The sequence below is a fragment of the Epinephelus moara genome, chromosome 15 (assembly GCF_006386435.1).
Source record: "Epinephelus moara isolate mb chromosome 15, YSFRI_EMoa_1.0, whole genome shotgun sequence".
In the NCBI taxonomy this organism is placed as follows: Eukaryota; Metazoa; Chordata; class Actinopteri; order Perciformes; family Serranidae; genus Epinephelus; species Epinephelus moara.
In genome coordinates this window covers 14,603,807-14,626,947 of record NC_065520.1, presented here as the reverse complement: position 1 = coordinate 14,626,947, position 23,141 = coordinate 14,603,807, and the positions used below count along the sequence as shown (strand labels likewise).

At 42.9% G+C, this 23,141-nt stretch overlaps 2 protein-coding genes across 2 annotated transcripts; one reads left to right on the top strand and one right to left on the bottom strand.

The window, feature by feature from the left end:
• Positions 1-337: 337 nt before the first annotated feature.
• Positions 338-3,084, bottom strand: arl6ip6 (ADP-ribosylation factor-like 6 interacting protein 6). The gene is made up of 4 exons (XM_050063367.1): positions 2,682-3,084; positions 1,272-1,325; positions 888-1,020; positions 338-803 (listed from the first exon to the last, which is right to left on the bottom strand). Exons 1-4 carry the CDS (start codon positions 2,896-2,898, stop codon positions 710-712), a joined length of 498 nt encoding a protein of 165 aa, XP_049919324.1. The 5' UTR covers positions 2,899-3,084; the 3' UTR covers positions 338-709.
• A 433-nt stretch (positions 3,085-3,517) lies between these two features.
• arhgap1 (Rho GTPase activating protein 1) lies at positions 3,518-23,100 on the top strand. Its single transcript, XM_050063148.1, has 13 exons — positions 3,518-3,633; positions 9,603-9,839; positions 10,498-10,596; positions 10,709-10,796; positions 11,454-11,585; positions 13,309-13,395; positions 14,180-14,278; positions 14,434-14,541; positions 14,662-14,738; positions 14,844-14,921; positions 15,173-15,301; positions 16,577-16,680; positions 16,765-23,100. Exons 2-13 carry the CDS (start codon positions 9,716-9,718, stop codon positions 16,930-16,932), a joined length of 1,293 nt encoding a protein of 430 aa, XP_049919105.1. The 5' UTR covers positions 3,518-3,633; positions 9,603-9,715; the 3' UTR covers positions 16,933-23,100.
• The last annotated feature ends 41 nt before the right edge of the window (positions 23,101-23,141 follow it).

The following is a 23,141-nucleotide window of genomic DNA, read 5'->3' as shown; positions in this document are numbered from 1 at the left end:
CGTGGATTAAGAGAAAAAAACTTCTGTGTTTTAAAGAGTGTCAAGGTTACTACTAGGATGCCTCATCAATCGGATCAACTCTCTAGGAGGAAGTTGTTTAGGTACCACCCCTGGAAATGGCCAAACATTTTCAAAAATGACACATTTAAGTCAAAATGGCCGACTTCCTGTTGGGTTTAGAATATGGCTCCAAGAGGCCTTTTTGCACATCTCGGCATGTTACATATGTCTACCAAATTTCGTACTTGTAGGTTTAACGGGCTACAACTATCCTGGCCAAAATAACTCAACAAACTATTCGTGAAACGTATACGTGCTGGAATAACTTTACGTTACATTTTGTTGAGAAACAAATATCTTTATTGCATCACAGACAGGACACATCTTTCTCAGTGAACATAACTTTAAGTGGAAAACAAACAATGCTATCTCTTGAGAACTGTGTGTATGCCTGGTCTGAAGTCTGTGTGAGATGCGCACATTCTCACCGCACATTCGTCCTTTATGAATACCAGTGTTCTTAAAGGAAAAGGCACACGTATCTTACATACATCTGAATCATACACAACCACAGCCCTTTTTAAACTAGCTGTTGATAGAAAACAAGTCCTACAAATACTTAATATCAAACCTTCCATGGCAACCTTTTATTTGAATTTCATAGTGGAGAATGTCCCAGTAGCACTTCTACCGAGGGCGTATCTGGGTGTCAGGTGAGGCTCCAGATGACAGTGAGCATCCCCATGACGCCATTAAGGACAGCGACACCATAACCAATGTGGAGACGATGGCCGGATACACCTCTGGAAGAAAACACACACAAATGTTGAAGTCATCACCTGCTTTCTGCGAGTGAGGTTGAAGCACACTGTGACTCGGTGTGTTACCTGAGGTGGGCCAGAGTTAGAAGTGTTCCCGACGCCATGCCGGGCTGGTACGAGTCCAGGTAGGTGAGAGTCCATGAGAAGGCACAGCAGATACACCCTGCTATTAGTGACAGCACCAGGATACTCCAGAAACCTGCACACACACACATATTACTTATATTTTGGGGACGTTACATAGACATGAATTTGCAACCCTGCACTCATGGCACTGTTTCGGATCCCCTATTTTTCTACTTTTTTGACTTTCAAGGTCAGTGCGAGGGGGATGGTGGGGTGATTTGCAGTCATCCTTCAATAAAAAATTGCAAGGGGGGGGGGATAAAATGGTTTATGCAGACATGTAGCTTTGATAAATACAGATCTCATGCACATATTGATACTCACCCAACATCCTGTGTTCAGCCCCATCCTCTCCCGTCACTCTCTCTGCCCGCAGCTCTGAAACAGTCACAAGGAATCGGTATCACCACTGACAAGATTAGTTTGACAACATGATTTACTCAAGGTCCATTTATTATCTTCTGGATCTGTCAACCTCATCTCACAGTCTTCATGAGACATGGAGTGGGGAGGCTAAACTGGTACCGTACGAGTAAAGACTATTTTGCCGAACTTCTCTTTCCAATGTCAAAATGAACGTTCAGTCTCACGTTGCGGTCGAGGTCCATTTTATGTCATTTTGGATCTGATCGGATTTGGAAATCCACGTTTTGCTGTCCAGAATCAGCTGATCCATCTTATTTTTGTGCCGGCTTTTCAAAGCAACATTGGATTGGATCACCCTGATCCAGATACAAACTTTTCAAGATGACCAAATCTGGAGAATCAGTGCTTTGAATGGGACCACATATCACAATGTAGGCTGCTGCTGGCTATGTAAAGAGCAGGTAGAATAGCCAGTGAGGGGCTTTAGGCCTGAAAGTCACAAAAATGTGGTCAAACTGACTTGACAGAACACAGTGAACCTTTCAAATTAGATTTTACAAAATATCTTACTATAATGACGAAAACTCTGTGTGTGTCTGTTCCACGTTTTTCTCCTCACTGACTTGGTCAATCCATGTGAAATTTGGCACAGTGGTAGAGGGTCATGGGAGGATGCGGATGAAGCAATATTACATCAATTGACCAAAGGGGGCGCTATAGCAACCGATTGAAATTGCAAACTTTGAATGGGCATATCTCAGGCCCCGTATGTCATAGAGACATGAAACTTTGCACAGAGATGCCTCTCCTCATGAGGAACAAATTTGCCTCAAGAACCCATAACTTCCGCTTATATAGCTTTTCCGCCATTTTGAATTTTTTGAAAAACACTTCAAATGGATCTCTTCCTAGGAAGTTTGAGCGATCTGCATGAAACTGGGTGAACATAATCTAGGGAGCAATATCTAAAGTTCCCTCTTGGCAAAAGTTGGAAAACTTACTAAAACTGAGCTGGTGAGGATAACATTTCAATTTTATAGTATTAGAAGTAAAAAAAAAAAAAAAAAAGATCTGTTGGTTGGCACTGTAAAGTTACGATTTTAAAGTGTCACTGCATTTTGAAGATTAAAACTATTTTGAAAGTTTAAAAATAATGTCAATATTTATATTACAGTTAATATTATTCTAAATCTTCAGTGGCAAAAGCAATGAGAACATCCCTAGTGAAAACTGTGCCAACCGACCCCAGTCTCCCCTACTGTAGAGAGTATTGTACTTCATTCCATGGGCTGATTTCTACATATTGATTACATACCATGATACAGTGCTTCTATTGGCCGATCTCGCCATCTTGTGTGCTCACTTTACCTTTGAGTATCGGGTATATGAGGGCGCAGACACAGCCAACAGCAGCCACAGCTACCGCAGAGCCCAGCACTGACAGCACGACCACGGACCAGGATTTGGGGCCGGTCCGGTTGGTGCAGGTCGGTCCTGCTCTCCCAGCTGCTGCCTCGGGATGAGACTCTGCTTGATCCTGATCCTCTGACAGATCCGAGAGACCGAAACCCGCATTCCTCTGCATTGTGACGCACTTTAAAGTACTAACTTTGCCTTACGTCAGATGGGATGACTTTAGTATAGACACACGTCTCTATAAGTCAGAACTTGTGCGTAAAAAAAATCTGCATGGTAGAAACTGACCGAGTTGGAGTTGCACCAGTGGAAGACTCACTGTGAATCACTTCCGCACACAATCTTGTCCCTCAGGCTGTGCCGTCAGTGTAGTTTTATTCTTTTTTCTCTCTCTGTAGTTAATGAGTGTGTCAAACAATTACTGCCATCAATTTCAAGGTCTGTAATTTTCAGTCCCAACGTGCCAGAACCAAAGGTTTCCCAGCAGAACAATGCACTGAAACAAAATAATCAAAGTCATTCACCTCACCTGATTGGTGTATGTGTGTGCTTTTTTAATGTGTATTTATCTGGTGTTATATGTGACGTAACACTGCCTGATGACTAATTATCTGCAGAATAACCAGCAGGAAAATCTTAATTTAGGTGGTGTTGTCCTTTAACTGTGACTGCAGCATGTCGCTCACAACTTAACAAGACCACCAGAGGGCGCATGCGCATTCCGGTGCTTTTATTGTGGCAGGTACAGTACAACTTAAACGGAAGTATCTACGTTTATTTTGAAAAGTGCACACCGGAAGAGGTGTTGACGCAGATTGTTGCTGTCAACAGCACTGATCAAGTCTAAAGCGACTTCAGACGCCACAAAGCCCCCCAGCTGATTTTGAGCAGCGTCACATTCACGGTATTTAAATATTTCACTATGCTGTGTCTTTGAATTTGTTTTATGAAACTCAAAATGGAGGCGGGAGCACAGAGGGCGCGTGAGCTTTCATGGCTGTGTGCCCACAGTCGTACTGTATCAGGGAGCTAACGTTAATTTGTACTGGTTAATTGGTTTGTTATACTGCGGTGAAACGCGGTAGCTAAGCGTGAATTCACTCTTTATCTTTATGAATTAACCCCCACACGGCACAGGTATATTTTTGTATTAAATGTTTGAATATTAATATGTCGACATACTGCGATATTAACATCGCTAATGCACTTTGCCTGTGTGTTTTAGCTTTTTAACATCCCCAAGCTAATGTTGCTAAGTTAGCCTGTGTAGCTTTTTAAAAATGAACGCCAGTATTAGTTGAATGTTTTCCTCCAGCTGCCTCTGTTAGTGAGAGTAAAGGAAGTCAGCTACCTGACTGCTCACTTGTTGCTTTTATCAGCAGACATATCAATAGCTAACGTTACACAGTTAGCTCCAGCTGGACTGTACGGGGAGAGGGATGCGCCAAACTTAAATATCTACATTATGAAGTGTACTTGCTTTCTTGTGCTTTGCACATTCAGTCAAACATAATTTATCACATTTTATTAATCAGAAGGTGCCAGTTGAAATATGTGCATACATCCTCTACACCTCAGTGCTTTATTTTCTTATCAATTATTATAATAATTTTATAGGTGGAGTTAGTTTTAAGTAGGATACTCAGACAGCACTGTCTTCAGCAGTGTCTTCTCTTCTTCCTTGGGAGTGTTCTGTACTTATCAGAGGAGGGGAGGTCAGGGGTCACCCTCCCTGGGGCTGCAAATATTTTCCCTCAGCTCCCTGATAACAGGAGTAAAATACAAGCCCCTCCATCCACAGTAGATACAAGATGTAGTTGGTTGATGGTCAAAAGCTGCTTGAAAACGAGATCTTGGAGTCCTCTAGTAGGATGACAGTCTCAGAGTGTGTTTATATTTATGCATTGGCATAGATGCATATCCTACGTGGAATCATAGGTTTACGCAGGCTCTATGTAGAGTCTGTGCTGTGGCCTACACAAATGGCCCAAACCATTGTGAGCATTTACACAGTAGATGTGTTAAGAGAAGTGGATCCACTATAGGAGGCGGGATCCTGTTTATTCCTATGAAAGTTGTTGTGCGAGAAGCCAAAAAAATTCTATTTCCATCGGCACTACCTCCGCGTCATTGGGCTGCATTAGACGGTGCGCTCAAAAACCTTGCACACTGATTCTGATGCATTCTATTAATGTATTCGTCACATTTGCCATACATGACAAAATGAAAAGCCACCCTCTCCACTGGAGTTACCTTACTGGCTGTCATCACTCCATCCCTGTCTGGCGTTTGGCGCTGCAGCTGCATGAAGGGGGGGGGCGCTGTCCTCCAGCCTCCTCTTCATCACCATCCACCTGAATACTACTATCTGACCTGCACCCCGTTCCTCTGTCTTGTCGTGGTTGTGTCCTGCCGCCATATTGTCTTCACTGATTCTTGGTCGGACATCTCTCTATAGGCTTCTGGTGGATGCGAAACCTGTACCGAAAATTTTAATGACGGACAAAAGTTTCAGACTCTGTGTGCAAGCATAGTTGACACAAGGTGAGGTCGTTTTTATTTTAAGATGTGAGACAATTAGTGTGCAAAGGCCTTGACTTGAATGGGGATAAAACAATTTAATCATGTGGCTCTGCCAGACTTTCCAAATGTTATCGGACCAACAGTGAAACAAGTCATTTTGCAGGGAAAACCAACTTAATTGTGGTCAGTTTCCCAACTCTATGTTAGACTCAGTAGCCACTGAGCAATAAAACAGAGCTGTTGACCAGACTGTGACTTCCTTTGGAATAAAAAAACTCGTGTTGAAGCTTTTATGGTTCCACACATCTGTCAGTGTGCTTTCATTTGTGTGTGCAAAGGGTGTGAGGCTACATTTTCCACTGGTGCCATCAGAGTCACAATGAAATGTTTACATAAATGCAGACATCAAAATTGTGACCAGAAACACATCATAATGGGGAGGCAGTGGCGACCTTGAGGTCAGAGAAAAGGGCTTATGAGCACGGCCCTCGGCTGTTAACCCCGTATAGCTCTGGTGGAGGTGTTCATTGGCCAACAGCTCAGACTGTGGTTGCACAGGGCAGCATCCAGATGTGACGGGGAAAAGAGAACTGCTTTTTATTTACCCTGGTTAAACAAAGGATTAAAAATAAATCCCTTACCCTTCCCTTTATGTAAATCTATGTCAACACCAGCCTGCATACAAACTGCTGGAACTACAGAATATTTCGAACTTTAAAAATAAAAACCAATAAAATCCCAGGTCTTTTTTGTATTTGAAAATGAAGATGAAAAATGATAAGGCCTTGCAGCGGTCTATCAGCCTGGAAATTGACACAATTAAAAACATTTATGACATTAAATTATTTGATTGGTCCTGCTCTCAGGGTTGTAGACAGGATCTATAAATACTGTCATCAGTTTAGCTCCTCAGGTTCAGTACTGTCTTATAAAGAAATTGATGAAACAGACAAGATGTAGGAACATTTTTGTTTTGTTCAGCTAACTAATTGTATTCTCTGTAAATGTTATACATATTTTAAAAGCACTTTAAAAGATTTTTGGGGGGAAATAATTAATTTATTTATGAATTGGCCTAAAAGTAGTCAACATTTGGAGTCTTCAATACTTTGTTCTAAAAAACAACCACTAAATCTTACATTTTTTAATGTAGAATGTAGCCTAACCTACAGATGAGGTTGGCAGGTCAGGTGGAAGTGATAAGTCCTCATTTTTTAACTAATAGAAATATGTTGATCTAAAAGAGGATTTATAGTTGTGTGCAGACCCTACGCACATCGCCTACGCCCTTGTGAGCATTTATACGTGTGCAGTGGTGTGTCTGTGTCACTCTGCAGTTACACCTCCAAAACACTAGTTGGCAGCGGACACACATTTAACACACATTAAACATGGCTTAATAGAGACAATTTCAAACACAAGTACACAAATCAGCTTCACTATAACTCGCAGCATTCACAGACAAACACTTGTCTTTATCTGGACACATTTTCCAAACAAATGTAACATGCTAACGTTATTAGCACACGCTTATGGCATTTTACATTGTATAAATTAGCCTAGCGACGAGCATAGATTTCCTCTGCTCATATGTAACCAGGATAAATCACACACAAGACTTAAAATGCTATTTTAGCGGAGGCTTTATTGTCTTCACAATTTATTGTTTCTTATCTGTGAAATTAAAGTAAATACAAGCTTTGTTTCCACTGCGTCCCTGCGACGTGTAGTTACATTTCTTGGAAGATGCACATCAGGCTACGGCATCAATTCAACGCAGAAGTATAAATTCCCTATAAGAGTCCACTGACAACAACCCCTATAGGTGCAGTAATGTATTTTTCCCACATTATTCTGTTTTTTTGTATTCATGGATGTAGCTAGAATGTATTTATCGCAGTATTACTGAAGAGATGACTGGAACTTGGCACATTGTGTTTCATGGACTTAGATATCTAGCTATGTGGGAGGATGATGTCCCCATTCTTAATCTCATCTACAAAGCTGTGATTGGTCAACTGTTTCTCCAATTGGACCAAAAAGTGCACAACAGCAGACCTATTTAATTCAATAAACCCTCAGGACATAACCAGAAACAGAACCAGGTTTATTGCCCAGCAGGTTTTCACAGAAATGGAATTTGCTTTGGAGCTTTGGTTCATGACATCAACACATTACAAGAAAATTAAATTAACAATAAAAGCAAACATTGCAAAAACCAACAGACGTGAATACAGAATGGGAAAAAAATATAATAAAAATATGAAACATTTTCTCTCCATTGCTGAAATGCTTCGCCAATATTGCCATGTTTTTTGTTCTGTACTCTCTTCCATCTTCCTTTAATGTTGGCAACAGCTGCCTACACTGCAAAGCAACCCTCTCTGCAGGATTCTCCGCCATTGAGTCACGCTTTCATGGAAAAGACGTGCACGCACATCTGCATTTGTAGAGCAGCACATGGGAGCGCCCTCTCTCTGAACTGACCTGCGATCGGCCTCTGTGTCCCTTCGCAGGCGAAATTTTCTAAAGCCTGAAAACAGAGCCAAGAGGAGGTGCAGAGGTCTAGTTTTCTCTCAGACCACTTAATTACAATATGCTCAAAGTATGCTCAGTATGCTCAAATTTTAACCGCCTACCCCGGCTCTGACCTGGTCTCTGTGGTGTTTTTGTCACATGAATATATTACATTCTGCATCTTACATTAGCTTTAACCCAAAGATAGCTCTGCAGTTACAGTATATATATATGTGTGTGTGTGTGTGTGTGTGTGAGAGTGAAAGCTGCTGCATGTAACGTTACAGAGGCAACATGGTTTTACAGCATTATCATAAGAGACACAATGAAAGGAGGCAGTGCAATGATCATCTCTAGTATCTGGAACATTAATCCAGAGGTTTTTGTCTGCAGTATCGTTCTCCTGCCTCCTTTTTTCTTCCTGGGAATCACATCCCCACCCCCTGCTTTCCTCTGATGCTTTCTCTGCTGTGCTGTGATAAGGAGGAGGGATGAAGGAAGCAGGGTGCTGCTACTGCTGGATCCCTCCACTCATGTGTACACACAGTGTCTGGTGTGTGTTTGCAGGGGTTGTATTGCAACAGGATGCTTAAACATTGACACCTGCACACAGGTGTTGTGGCGAGACGGGGCTGGGCGGAGCACAGTGTGCTGCACTCCTGTCTGACTGATGAGCTGAGTGTGTGCTTTGTTGTCTGCAGGGATTGTGAGTGTTGATCTGGAGATGTGTGGTAGTAGGATACCAGATAAGAATCCACTTGTTTTAATTTCCGAGACCGCAGCAGTATGCTGACTGACTGGCTCAGCAGCTGGCGATAGTGACATGAGGGGTGGCCCTCAGGGCACGCCACTAGGCCCGTGGGTGGTCTGCTCCCAGATTTCAAACTAGTAAGCCGTGCAGTTGCTGAATCTGTCTTCATTTTACGATAGCAGTTAGTGTAGAAGTTTTTCAGGAGCTTCTAGAGGTGCAGATGTATATTATGCGGACCTGCCATTTAGCATTTAACCTGCGTAGGAGCCTTCAAATGTGTCAGCTGTCCTGTCACAAACTGCAGTTGTTGCTTTTTCACTTCGGTAAGAAAAAACCAATACTGTCACAGCCCTAGTGCCGGTTCTGGTTTCAGTTTCAAACATTAACCGCAGTGTTCAACCATGTCCACAGATGATGTCATAGTCAGGCAGCGTGTCCTTGGCCTTCTGCTGTGACCTATACAGGCTGACCTGCTGTGGGAGCACCACAGGGTTATGTTCAGGAACACTCAACATAAGAAAACTAACATGTTAGTGTTCACATCAGTCGAAATCCCCGTCCCTTTGTCCTCTCCGACAGCTTCTTGGTCACTGAGAAACAGGCCAACTGTGTCCTAATGGTTGTTTTGCGTTATCTGTGTGTGTGTGTTTGTGTGTGTGTGTGTTTGTGTGGTCAGTAGCAATAGGCTGACTGTGTCTGTTGGTTAGTAGCGATATTTATTTAAAGCAACATGCTGTCAGCCAGCATAACATCACACAGTAGAGAGAGAACAGAGGCTGTGTGTGTGTGTGTGTGTGTGAGAGAGAGAGAGAAAGCAGGGTAAATAAGTGGGGGTTGGGAGATAAGAGGAAGTGTGAGTATAGAAAACGGGGAGAGCGTTAATATGTGAGAGGAGGAAGAGGGATGCAGTCATTCAGATGTTTCCAGCAATACAATATCCAGCTCAGTATAGTTGATGTACTGCAGTGTATATAAATGTGTGAAAGTGACACATATGCTGATGATGATCCGTCAGTAATCCCAGCAGTACTTGGACATATCGTCAAAACCCAACTGACCTGAGGTGTCTCTGTCTCTTGCAGGACTCTGGCCACCACTCTGCGGAAGTCCCAGCTTCGTGTGTGTGTGGCACAGTCGAGACATCACCGTGCAGTGTGCGAGTGGGTGCGTGTAGCGCCGTTCTGCAGTGTGCGTGATGTCGTCAGAGCTGCTGGTAGATTTGGGCGAAGACCCCGCGACCGCACAGTTGGGACAACTGAAGCTGACCACGATAGAGGACCAGCAGTGGCCCGCCGATGAGTCGACTCTCAGCAAGTCAGGTGAGCATCACAGATGTGTATATCGACCCTTACCCTTACCTGACCTGCGTTAAAAGCCTTACCTTAACCCTTAACCCAACCCATAGTTCACAGCCCAGCTCAGTGCCAAGGTCTGAAACTTCCGAATGCATCATAGAAGTTCAAGACAACACACACACACTCACATATGCAGGACCAAACGAAACATGCTGATGTGATGCACACTAATTTGGTGAAACAAAAAATGTGAAAGAGGATGTCCGCTGCCACACACTCCTTGCGTAATCGCCAAACAGGAACACACTTTGCTAATCGCTAAACACCAAATACTGCGCACCCAAATATTCACATGTCCCTGACTTCCACTTTGCGCTTGTGTCTGAATCAAAGCTCGATTTACAGTACAGCATGAAGGAAGTGCACAACCGAAACAGGAAGAGGAGAGTTCTTTGTGTTCCCTGATAGCTATCATTCATTTCTGTTTTTGAACGTATGAATACATTTTTGTTCAGTCGATAACGACTTTACCTGATGACATACAACTGAAGTAGAACTCCAAAAGAACAAATAAAGAATCAGTTGAACTGTGACCTCACACAGGTGTAAGAGATAAGATACATCTTTATTGATCCCACAGTTGAGAAATTCCAGTATGTGTGTGTCCGTGTGTGTGCTACAGAGACAGATCTCTCCCAGCGCTTTGATGCCGGCTCCCCCCACCTGCCCTGGGACCATCCTTTCTACGACATCGCCAGGCATCAGATCATTGAAGTGGCAGGTCAGCCCTTTAATCTCACACCTCTGTTTCCTTTCTTCGCTCCCATCTCCACCTCCACACTTTCAGTCGAGGGGTTTTGAATATAGGTAATGTTGAATCTGTGTGTCTGCAGGTGATGATAACTTCGGCAGGAAGGTGATAGTGTTCAATGCGTGCAGGATGCCGCCACAGCACCAGCTGGACCACCACAAGCTGCTGATGTAAGAGCGACTGTACATCTAACTTCACTATGTTTTGTCCTCAGCAGTTGCCATCACAACATTTAATTGCAGCCAATTAGTGTAGCTAGACACACACACACACACACACACACACACACACACACACACACAGGCAAAGGCCTCGTTCACACAGAAAGCGTGTGAGAGAAACTATTTGCTGACAGCCTCAACCAGAGCTACAGCAGGTACCCTCTGCCTCAACATTTTAGGAACTAGACACTGATTACTGTGAAAATAAAAAGGTAGATTTAGCTAGCTTAGGTTGAAGGTTTCTTCAGAGTGCCTTCTCTACTTCTGATCGCACCTTTTTGTTCCACAAAGCCGTTTCTGCATTTAACAGGGAGTGACAGGACATTTGAGTAGAGGAAGAAGTCATCTGCAGAAAGGTCAGTGGTTTGGATTAAACCGTAGATATTCTGCTTAGTCTACATATTAACTGCTGGCTCGTCAGGACACATCCATATGACTCAGTATGAAACAACAGGACCTGTTTCTCAGAAATCTTTTAAGGGAACTGTCTCTGTGAACTGAAACATCTTGTGGCCTGACAGCTTTGTTAACATGCTGAAACACAGTTGTCAGCTGAGAAACACACTCATCTACTTAACTGATGATGACTTTGTTTTATTCTTGCAGGTATCTCAAAGGAACGCTGGATCAGTACGTCGAAAGTGACTACACTCTGATCTATTTCCATCACGGGCTGACCAGTGAAAACAAACCGTCACTCAGCTGGCTACGAGACGCTTACAGAGAGTTTGACAGAAAGTAAGCTTGGTGACATCACTCACATCTTAGCAGCCATGTTTTTGGCGTTAAAAACAATTTGGGGGGCTGGCTGGTGTTCCTGTTGTACATGCAACTATACGGGAAACACCAGACCATCATATCAGAAGTGACTAGTCATGCCTAAATCCTTCACTTTGATCTGTTTAAAATAAACACTTTGGGGCGACCATGTGGGCTGGCTCGCCTGGCGGGGTGTGCGCCCCATGTGGGCTGGGTCCTTTGCAGCAGCTTGGGTTTATCTCTGATCCGTAGCCCTTTGCTGCGTGTCTTTCCCCCTCTCTGTCTCTCCCTCCAACATTTCCTGTCTCTTCTCAGCTATCATATCATCAAAGGCAAATGAATGCACAAAAATACCCTTTAAAAATAAATAATTAAACCAAAGAAAATAATAATTAAATTATCATCAATAAAAAAATGATCTTTGAGTTATTGACATATTCTGAGATAACGCAAGTTATGTTTTAGCTTTCTAAAATAGCTGCTATCATTCTATGTTTTTGCTGTATGAGTGGTACATATGTGTGGATGTAGAAAAAAGCCCACGACAAAGCAGCAAAATCAACCTGGAAATCAAAAACACACTGTCAGTGGTTCAACTCTTAAGCCCAGTTCAGACCAAATATTTGAGACGAGACGAGTTGAAACAGGCAACTACTCGCACTGCGCCGTTCTGCAACGTTCTGAAAACCTGCAGGTTCACACCTATGCAACTAGATGAGATGGTGTATCATCGCTATGCAACTAGATGAGATGGTGTATCATCGCTGTGCAACTACATGAGATGGTCTATCATCGCTGTGCAACTAGATGAGATGGTGTATCATCGCTATGCAACTACATGAGATGGTGTATCATCGCTGTGCAACTACATGAGATGGTGTATCATCGCTATGCAACTAGATGAGATGGTATATCATTGCTGTGCAACTACATGAGATGGTGTATCATCCCTATGCAACTACATGAGATGGTGTATCATCACTATGCAACTACATGAGATGGTGTATCATCCCTATGCAACTACATGAGATGGTGTATCATCACTATGCAACTAGATGAGATGGTGTATCATCGCTGTGCAACTACATGAGATGGTGTATCATCCCTATGCAACTAGATGAGATGGTGTATCATCTCTATGCAACAACTCTCTGTATTTCTGTTCTGATTTGCAGCTTTTCAGGCTTTAATATGGCTGAATATAATTTGTAGCTTCTTAAAATATGAATGAGGAGAGTGATAGTGAGATACTGGCTACAGCTGCATTTGTAGGAGTGATGAAACGGTGAAAACAGAAACAAAACGAGCATCAGACGGACTGTATAATAAATACACACTATAATATAAATAATACATATTAAGCAGACCCACCGTCTGACACCAGAAACACCGGGGGGACGGACATAAGAGGTCTCGGCAGGATGAACACGTCGTCTTCACTACAAGGTGATTGGCTGCAGAAACAGGTGATGTGCTTTACGATCTGAGGCCAGCTTCCTGTGATTTGACCGGCTTCAGTCGAGCTCAGACGGGCCAGTTCACAGCGCTGCAACTGTCTTCTGCAACGCTCTAGAACGGTTTTGTCGCGAATCTTTGGTCTGAACTTGGCTTTAAGTACAAGTGAGCAAATCTGCCTGCCTCAGTGAAATGAGGCAATCTGTTAAGTACATTTCGTCACACTATCATCTGTCTGTGTTTCCAGGTATAAGAAGAACATCAAGGCTCTGTATATCGTCCATCCCACCATGTTCATCAAGACCCTGCTGATCCTCTTCAAACCAATCATCAGGTTCTTTTTTATTACATGTCAACTTACTTTTACAGATGGAAATTAACACTGACAGAAACAGAGAAAATGGATCTGTCTAACGTCAGGATAGTAAAGATAAATGCCTAATTTCTGGCCTATTAATGATGCATAAAAATGATGCATCAGCTGCTTTTAATTATAAAAAGTATCATAGATACTGGTAATTTTGGCCCTTATTTATTGATACTGAATTACCACCAGATTTAATGGTATTGCTCAGCCCTTCTTCAAGCCCCTTATCTTTCAACATAGCATAGTATAGTAGTGTTACTCTGTGGTAACTCTGATCCATTCTCACCAGTTATCATAGTGAGCAACAGTTACACTGATAAGAAAACCAACATAATCTGAAAATAGCACTCAGATCAGTTGGTCACTGTTTCCAAGAATGAGTGCAGTTGTGTCAGTATATTTGTTATCATGGTTTCCAAGAAATGTGTACCATCTGTCTTAGAAGAGTGCCTTTCTCTCTCATGGATTTGAGGCAACTTTATTAAACTAAACGGTAAAGTCAGTCAGACATGGCTCTGGTTACATATAGTGGCTGCTTTTGAAAAGTACAAAACTGATGCAGGATATGTGAGTGTAAAAAAGTTGGGGTGCATCCATCTAAAAGTGTTAAATGTGATTTTGTAACCTCCACTGACATGATAGTTTCATTACTGAGAGAAAAACACACTTGGCTCTATCATTATAATTTTCACAAATGACAAGAAGACTGACGTGAGATCATTTGATGCTGATCTTGTCCGTCTCTTTGCAGTTTTAAGTTTGGCAGGAAGATCAACTATGTGAGCTATCTGAGTGAGCTGGAGGATGTGGTGAAGTGTGAGCAGCTGCTCATTCCTGCCCGCGTCAAAGAGTAAGAGCTGATGTCACACTCCACTGTCCGTTCCACTAATCTACAAATCATGTTATAATGCATTTGCAGAGATGATTTAAACCTACACATATTTACTCTTTACAGCTTTAGGTTTTAAAATCCTCAGTAGTTTATAATCTGTGTTTGTGTGTCAGGTACGACAACAAGTTGAGAGCGTCTCTGAAACCGAGCGCCCAGCCTCCCATGTCTCCTCCTCACAGCCCTCCCCTCCCCAACCAGGTGTTTGGAGTGCCGCTTGCAATGTAAGTCTGCTCATCTGTCTGTTAGGGTCTGCCTTGGCAAATTGCACTCGCACTATTTGCTCTAAATGTGTGTGTGTGTGTGTGTGTGTGTGTGTGTGTGTGTGTGTGTGTGTGTGTCAGACTCAGACAGAGGAGTTCAGAGGATGATCTAGTTCCCGTGGTGATGAGAGACACCATTGGCTTCCTCTCAGAGCAAGGTAACTCTTTTCTCGGGATGGTAGACACACAAACGAAATGCCTTAATGAACTGTGACTGTTCTCTCAGTAAGAACTGCATTGTTTTTAACGTGTGTGTGTGTCAGGTTTGGAGATTGAAGGGATCTTCAGACGGTCTGCCAATGTGACTCTGGTAAAGGACGTCCAGGTCAGATACAACTCAGGTAGGATCATCAGGCCTGTTAACGTGCTCCATTGCGTTGTCCCTTAATAGACAATTTTCTGAGTCCACTAGATGGCGCTCTTAGTTTACAGAAAAAGGTTAATGAATGGCAGTTCAGTGTGCTTTTGTTGCACAGAGAGCGCCATCTAGTGGGCTCTGACAATAAAGAAACTGGTTAACAAGGCTTTTATCTACATGGGCAAATATTTTCTTGTTTCCATAAAAGCACTTCTCTGTTTGTGTGATTCGTAGGTATGACAGTGGATTTCAGAGAGATAGAAGACGTCCACTTGGCTGCTGTGATTCTGAAGACGTTCCTGAGGGAGTTACCTGAGCCTCTGCTCACCTACCAGCTCTACAACGACATCGTCAACTTCACCTGTAGGTTCAAACTGTCACTACTCATCAGAATTCCTAATGTCCCATCATTCTTTATAGGAGAATTAGATGGGAACAACCACTTCTAAGGCACTTATTATCAGTACACCATCCATCCTTTGAATGCTCAAGGTCTCTAGTTTGTGGTTGTAAAGTGTCATGAGGCTGTGATTATCCTAGAGGTCAGTGTATACAGTGATGTCTGTTTCAAAGAAATAGTCTCACCACAATAAAATGGCTACCATGGGGGTTAACATCATCACATGTGAATACAATAGAGTCTCAGCTTTCTAGTCACACTACGCCAAAATACTCAAGTTTAAGAGTCGATTGATTTGCAGGATGTATGGAGAGTTGCAGGATGACGCATTTAAGCGCGCATGCCACACGTCTACACTGAAAACAATGAATTTGAGGGCGCAAAAAACACAGCATGTGTACGGTACGGTTAGTACTCAGGGATTCCTTAGGTCTTCTAGTTTCATATGATACCAGTATCTTCACTAGCTTTAAAACTCAGCGCGCTACAGCCTCTAATGTCGACTAAGGACACCGGTGACCAGAGGGGAGTGGAAGAGGCTTAACATTTAACTGATGCCCCAAAAAGAGAGAGGGAAAAATGAAAAAAGACTCCAGATCAGGTCCAAAAGCTGCGCCGCCTGTCCTCAAGCGGGTAGCGGTGACATCTCGACAACCCCGCTTTTTCTCCCTCAAATAGGCCATGTGTGTTGTAAGACTCTCCTCACCTCTGTCTGCAGGGAGAAAGGCGTTTTTAAAAGTCTCTGTGTGTTCAGCTCTCAGTATGTTGTAGCTTCCAACTGAATCTCTGTGGTTTGGAGTTTAGTTTCTCTCCTGCGTCCTGTTTTTACTTCAGATATCTGCTTTATTTTACTATTTCATGTTCGCTATCAGCTGTATTAGAAGTTGTGTGAAGTCGCTGCTCGAAAACTCAACATTTGCTGGTGGTGCTAGGCTGACAGGCCAAACCAAACCAAACCAAACCAAACCAGCCCATGACTGCCGAAAAGGGGTAGTGTCTGAACAGGGTGCAAGTCTGACTACACCAGTCAACACAGCTGAACAGTTAAGTCTTTGTGAAGTTCAGACACTGGTGCCTTAGAGAGACACCGTGCGCTCCTGTCACCACAGAGCTCATGCTGTCTTCCAACACGCAGATGGCGGGAAGAGAAAAAACAGGAGGTTGTGTTGTGTATCACTTACATACATGAAAACACTTGAAATCTGATTACTGACATCTTTGTGTCTGGTGTGTTGCAGCTGTATCCAGTGACAGCCAGGTGGAGCAGATGAAGACGCTGCTGGAGTCGCTGCCAGAGGAAAACTATGCATCACTCCGATACCTCATCACATTCCTGGCACAGGTACAGCTGATAGACCGCCCACGAATCACCTTCCTGAACCTTTATATCATCAGATGACAGTAACCTGTCCGTGTGTGTGTTTAGGTATCAGCCAACAGCGAAGTGAACAAGATGACCAACAGCAACCTGGCTGTGGTGTTTGGTCCTAACCTGCTCTGGGGGCGGGACGCCGCCATGTCACTCAGCGCCATTGGGCCAATCAACAACTTCACCAGAACCCTGCTGGACCAGCAGCATCTGGTCTTCACCTAAACCCCGCCCCCTCTACCCTGCAGTCTCTCTTCCAGTCAGAAACATCCTTTCCCATTTAAACACTATACACTCTCAAAAGATCCCGTGGACCAATCACATTTGAGTTAGTCTCCCACCAGTCCCTTAAACAGTGTTGTTAAGTCAAACGGTATCGACGTCTGCTAGCTGGCCCGCATTTCCGTTACCATGTGATTTCAGGCATGTGGGTGGAACACAGCAGCCAAATAACCCTCAGTAAACAACTTATAGCACAAAATTCAGCATCCATTCACACTGGGACACGTTGGTCGGACTGTGGAGAGCAAAGCTGAGAGATTTAACCTCAGTGTGGCGAAGTCTGTTCGGCAAGTCATGGATTTTTGCTAGATTACTAGATGATATGAGGTAAAAGATCCACTCCCTGAGTTTTTGTTATTCTAGTCGCTTTGGTGAAGCTCCAAAAACACCCCTACATTCCCCATAATGCAGCTTGACAGAGTCTTTCACCTGACCCTGCCTGCCCGGTAAACCCAGTCTTGCTGTCTGTATCTTTCAGGACGTAAAGGTAATTTATCGATTATGTTGATCCCAGTGTGAATGCATGCACAACCTCAGCTACGGTACAGTCCCATAGAACATTTCTGACTCTTCCACCACCCCTTTACACCCAACACACCCTCGAGAACTTCCAGTCCTAAGTGCATGTGTTAATAGTATTTAAGTGTCTCAGGCCGACCTGAACACACTCTGGTTCTCATCTCTGTAGGGAGATTAATAGCTGTTGGACTTAGACGTCCCCAGTCTGTCCCTGTATACCTGTGCCGTGCTGTGTCCAGTCTGTCTCTCTGCTGTTTTCTATGTAGTGCCAAAAAAATACAAAACTGGCCTCCAGCTTTCACAGAAAGAGCAGGGTGATAACACATTTAGGATAATAACTACAGATAATGAAGCGGTGCAGTTACCAAAAGTCCCCTCTAGGAGTATGATCCCAAACTTAAAGAGAGAACAGATGAAGAGAATGGAGGTGGGAGTTTCCATCTCCATGAAAGTCTCAGGTTTAACGGTGAACTTGGTACCAAACGTTGTGGACAATCTTTGAAATGCTGTAATTATAGTAGAAACAGAGCTGTGTGATTCTACCAGTAGAAACAGCTGTGCATGTATGAAACGAGTGCTGGACCTGGTCTGATCCGACCGAGGACCCGCTGCTCTGTAATATACTCTGTAATATCCTGATAGTGATCTGACTGATATCTATGATTCTTTATGGCTCTCTCCTTACTATATTTGACTTTAACATTGTATTCATAATATTCTCTTGGAATTTCTACTCTATTTTTCCGCGCAACGATAGAATTATCTTAACTCCATTGTCATTATCTTAACATGTCTCATTGTAGTTCATCAGAGAAGCAGTTTTTTAACGGTGTACAGTGAGGTCTAGTGTTCAGTAGCACAAAAACACAACTAAGAATTATAATCAGATACACAAACAGTTCAGCGTGTGCAGGGCTTTTATTTAGCCAGTCCCAGTGTCCCCATACCAGCGAGGTACTCTTTCCCCGAATGTGCCGTTTCATCGTCGTCTCCGGTTCAGTGGCTTCAGAATTGTATCTCTGCTTTATGCAGATGATGTGGTTCTGTTGGTATCATCTCGCCGTGGCCTCCAGCATGTACTGGGGCGTTCTTGAGCATGAAGCAGTCAAGATGAGAGTTAGAACCTCCAAATCTGAGGCCAGGGTTCTCTGCCAGAAAACGGTGGATTGCCCTCTCCTGGTTGGGGGAGAGTGACTGCCCCAAGCGTGGGAGTTCAAGTATCTCGCGTTCTTGTTCACGATTGAGGGTAGAATGGAGCGTGAGATGGATCGGCAGTTTGGCGCGGGATCTGCAGTGATGCATGCGATGTGCCGGAGCGTCGTGGTGAAGAGGGAGCCGAGTCAAAAGGCAAAGCTTTCGATTTACTGGTCCATCTACGTCCCAACCCTCACCTATGGTCATGAGCTCTGGGTAGTGACCGAAAGAATGTGATCGCGGATACAAGCGGCTGAAATGAGTTCCTCTAAAGGTGTCTGGGCTCAGCCTTAGAGATAGGGTAAGGAGCTCGGACATCCAGTGGGAGCTCGGACTAGAGCAGCTGCTTCCGTCGAAAGGGGTCAGTTGAGGTGGTTCTGGCATCTGATCAGGATCCTCCTGGGTGCCTCCTGTTGGAGGTGTTCCAGGCATGCCCCACTGGTAGGAGGCCCCAGGGCAGACCCAGAATATGCTGGAGGGATTACATATCTCATCTGGCCTGGGAACGCCTCGGGATCCCCCAGGTGGAGCTGGAAAGTTTTGCTGGGGAGAGGGACGTCTGGGGTGCTTTGCTCGGCCTGCTGCTCCTGCGACCAGGCTTCGGATAAGCGGATGTGGCCCTAATCCATGTACATCACAAAAGTCTTCACATCCCTGCTGACTGAGACGGTATACATTTAGCCTACTGAAATTCTAGTGTTGTTATGGATACTGTTCATTACAGGAAGTGCTTTCATTGTACATGTTACCGGCTTCCCGCCTTCAGGATTTCTGCGTATTGAAGTTTAAAGCATTTTGAAACCGTTACCCAAAGGTGCCACACGTTCAGTGTTGCCTTGTGCAGCTTTAGTACTTTATACTGGTTGTTGGACAGTGGTATGAGTTATTGTTGCAGTCTCTGTGTTGGGTAGTTATTGTCATTCATGCCGGCCAGCACCTTTAGCACGATCGCCTCAATGTGCACTCTGTATCATTCAGTTTGTGTCTCAGTGCCCTATCGGAGAAGGTTGGACACTGGCCAAACACATTATACTTTCTGCAGTTGTATTATTTATCTGCAGTCCTGGTTGTGTAACTGGTTATTGGTCAGTCCAAACTGCCCAACAGCAGCGGCTTTATAGAGGAGGGGACTCTTTTTAAAGTACCTGACCTAGCCTGGCCCAGGTTCTCTTTTTGTTGACTGATTTCCTTGTTGTTTTGGGTGTTATTTGATTTTTTTAATATGTATTTTTTTTTTCACAACTTCACTAAAACCAGTCTGAATTGCTTGTTTCTCTGGTTTAAACAAACACCAGGGTAAGACTACTCCCTATAGTTGACTTTTATTTTTAGTTGACGCTGTCCCACTGGAGTGTTGTCCAAGTTGAGTATGATCGTTTCTGTGTCATTGGTGCAGGGTCCTCTGGTCTGGTCTGGTCTTTTTTAAATAGCCACACAGGTTTCAGTGGATTATCTTGCCGCTACACTACAGGGGCTACTTGTGAGCAGTCATTTGAAGGGATACTTTGGCAGTTCTTGACCAGATCTGTGTTAATGTGGTGTGGGGAGTAGGCTTCGCCTTGTGCCAGAAGCTCCAGGAACTTCCCACGAAACATGTCATTTTGCTTCACTGGTGACGCTTTTTGCATCGTCCATGGGATTGTGGCTGGTGGACGGGCTGCTGCTCAACTGCATTTACGCCCCACAACACTGTGACATAGACCTTGTTGAAAACTGGCAAAGTATCCCTTTATTATCGCTCATCGATTATCCTAAAAACCAGTGATGAGGACGCTACATTAGAGCTGTGCGGTCATCGAAAGCCCCTTTCACACATGCTGTTTATCCTTGAAATGTTCAGGAACATTTCTTGCATGAGGTCATGTGCTATTTCCCACCTCAAGACTAGTAACATTTAAGCTTAAAAATTCGGATACGTCCGTTTTGTGAATCAAAGCATTAACATTGCCGGGGCAAGCACTTACATCAATCCGACAAAAGACACTTTCATGTAGAGCAAGTGAGCCAGTCACTTTGCTTTTGTGGGTGATTTGATAATCAACAACCAAAAATAAATACATCAAATACCTTACAAGCACACTGGCGTAGGTTAGAGACATCTTAGAGTTTAAGTTCAGCTAAATGCGAAAAATAGATTTGGCTTCAGAGGCTAGCACTTTCCCGCATTTTCCAACATGTTGGACTGTTTTCATTTATTGTTCACTCATTTTCTTTCATTTATTATGACATAAAGGCCAAATAGTATTTCAGCAATTATCACTGTACTCTGTGGTGCGTCTTCAAGCTTTATTGTCTTCATTCAGTTCCCAAAGCCTTAATTTAAAGAACCTTTTCTCATGTTCTGCCATCTATCTCCAAATTTATCTCCCGTTAAGCTCTGCATCTATGTAAAATGAATAAAAAAGAATTTCCGCTTGTCTATTGTTGACTCGTGCATGCTGTGATGAAGGTCTGATAGACTTTAAAAGGTGCGGAAATCTTTTCTATCAGTCTGGACTCATTGATGCTTCCGGCACCTTTGCCAAGATTGAGCCGCTAAAATAGTGTTGATGTAGAATAAAAAATGAAAATAATTATTTTGAGTCGAGCAGCTCAGTGTACTTTTGACATAGTTGTTAACAGGTATGATATGTTATACTGTACATGACTTTGGCTGGAGGTCACAGGAACTGACCTTCGTGACCATGACGTCTTCTCTCTGTAGTCGTGCAGTTTATGTAAAGACTCCCGGCCAAACGATGCTGTCGAGTCTTTTATTTTGTCAATGGCCAAAATACTATCAGTGGGTGAATTTCATTGTTGTTATGTTGCTATGGTACTTAATATGATGTGACTGAAAAGCACCAAAAGATCAGAGATTTAGTTTGACTGAAGCTGAAAGCTAAAAAAAACAAAAAAAAACAAAAAAAAAATCTCAAATGTTTACCTGTCGTAACTCCCAGTCATGTCAATACCACGGAAATTGACATGCTATCGGTGTCTATTTGGGTGTGTGTGTGTGTAGGTGTAAATGCTAACTCAGCTGGACCCAGTATATTTGAAAAGACAAAATATTTCTGACTGCTGGGGTTTAAATATATATTAGTATAACTAGGGCTCCTGTCAGTTGAGACGTGTGTGTATGTGTACTTGTACTTAGTAGTGGTGGACCGAAACATTTTAGGAACAGAGTGAGGACTTTTTGGAAAGTTAGGACTTTTTGGCCGATCCTTAGTTCGTCAAAGGCCTGTTTGTGGGTAACAACTTGGTTTTAAGGTTCAGATTAATATCAGGGTTAGGCTAGGGTAAAGCTTGGGGTTTGGCACTCAGTTGCGAAAGCTAAGGTTAGGGTAAAGGGCTAGGGCATGCACCATATCACTAAAGGTCCTCACAAAGATAGAAGTACAAGAGTGTGTGTGCGTATGTGTGTGTGTCCTTGAGCCTTTTTTGTTCCCCCAAGTGATCATGTGTTTAGCCATCAAAGTGCCAGTGTGCCCGTTCTGCCATAGATTAAAACGACGCGAGGTGCGTTCAACAAAGCTTTAGTGTCTGTATGTTACACACAGCATGCTAACAGGCTGAAGGTGCCTTGAACAGAAAACGCAAAAGGGGCAACGAAGCTCCCGTGCAAACTCCGAGGCTTGTTGAACACAGCTTGAACTGTAATGGATGATCGCAGGCTTGAGAAATCCATGACTTCTTTAGTTAAAATTTAAGTTTTGAAACAAATCTTGATATTCTGATATATAACCCATAAAAAATAATTCTGAAATTAAATACAAAATTGTTTGAAATGTGGATTAAAGTTAGAATTTTGTATTTTGAGTCTTTATTTTAAAAACTGTTAAAAAAAATATGTATTTGTCTTTAATTTCAGAGTTTTCATAGGTTTTTAAAATTCAGCATGGCCCTAACCCTCTCTCAATACATTATAATTTACCTGTCGTCTAAGAAAACTTTTTTTCTGTTTGTTTTGTGTTCCAGAATTTTCACAATATCCAGTCAGCCAAATACTAATTAATAGTTCAGACATTGTTTCAGATGTTATACAAAATGTTGCACAACCAAATTCTTTTATCTTTAATTTTTACAGTTCTATCGACCAAGTACAATTTCTGTTTATTTAATTTAGTAGCACTGTTTCTCCTCAACCTCGCTGATCAATTACAGCTGTGTCCGATCTATGGATCTTTGTACTGTAACTGTAGTTATGGTGGCAGTGAACAATATTTTTTTGCTGGAGAAATGATTTGGTTTCCAGGCTGAATTGTTGATACTTAGTGAACTTATTTTCTTAACTTTTTTCATCCATTACTTTTGATATGTTGTGATCTTAGTCGTATATATATGTATGATTATAATGGTAATATACTGTAATATCAATGTGTGCAAACAATAAAGAAATAGTGAATGAAAGCCCAGGTCTTACTGTTGTTAATATTAATTTTGTGTCTTTTTAC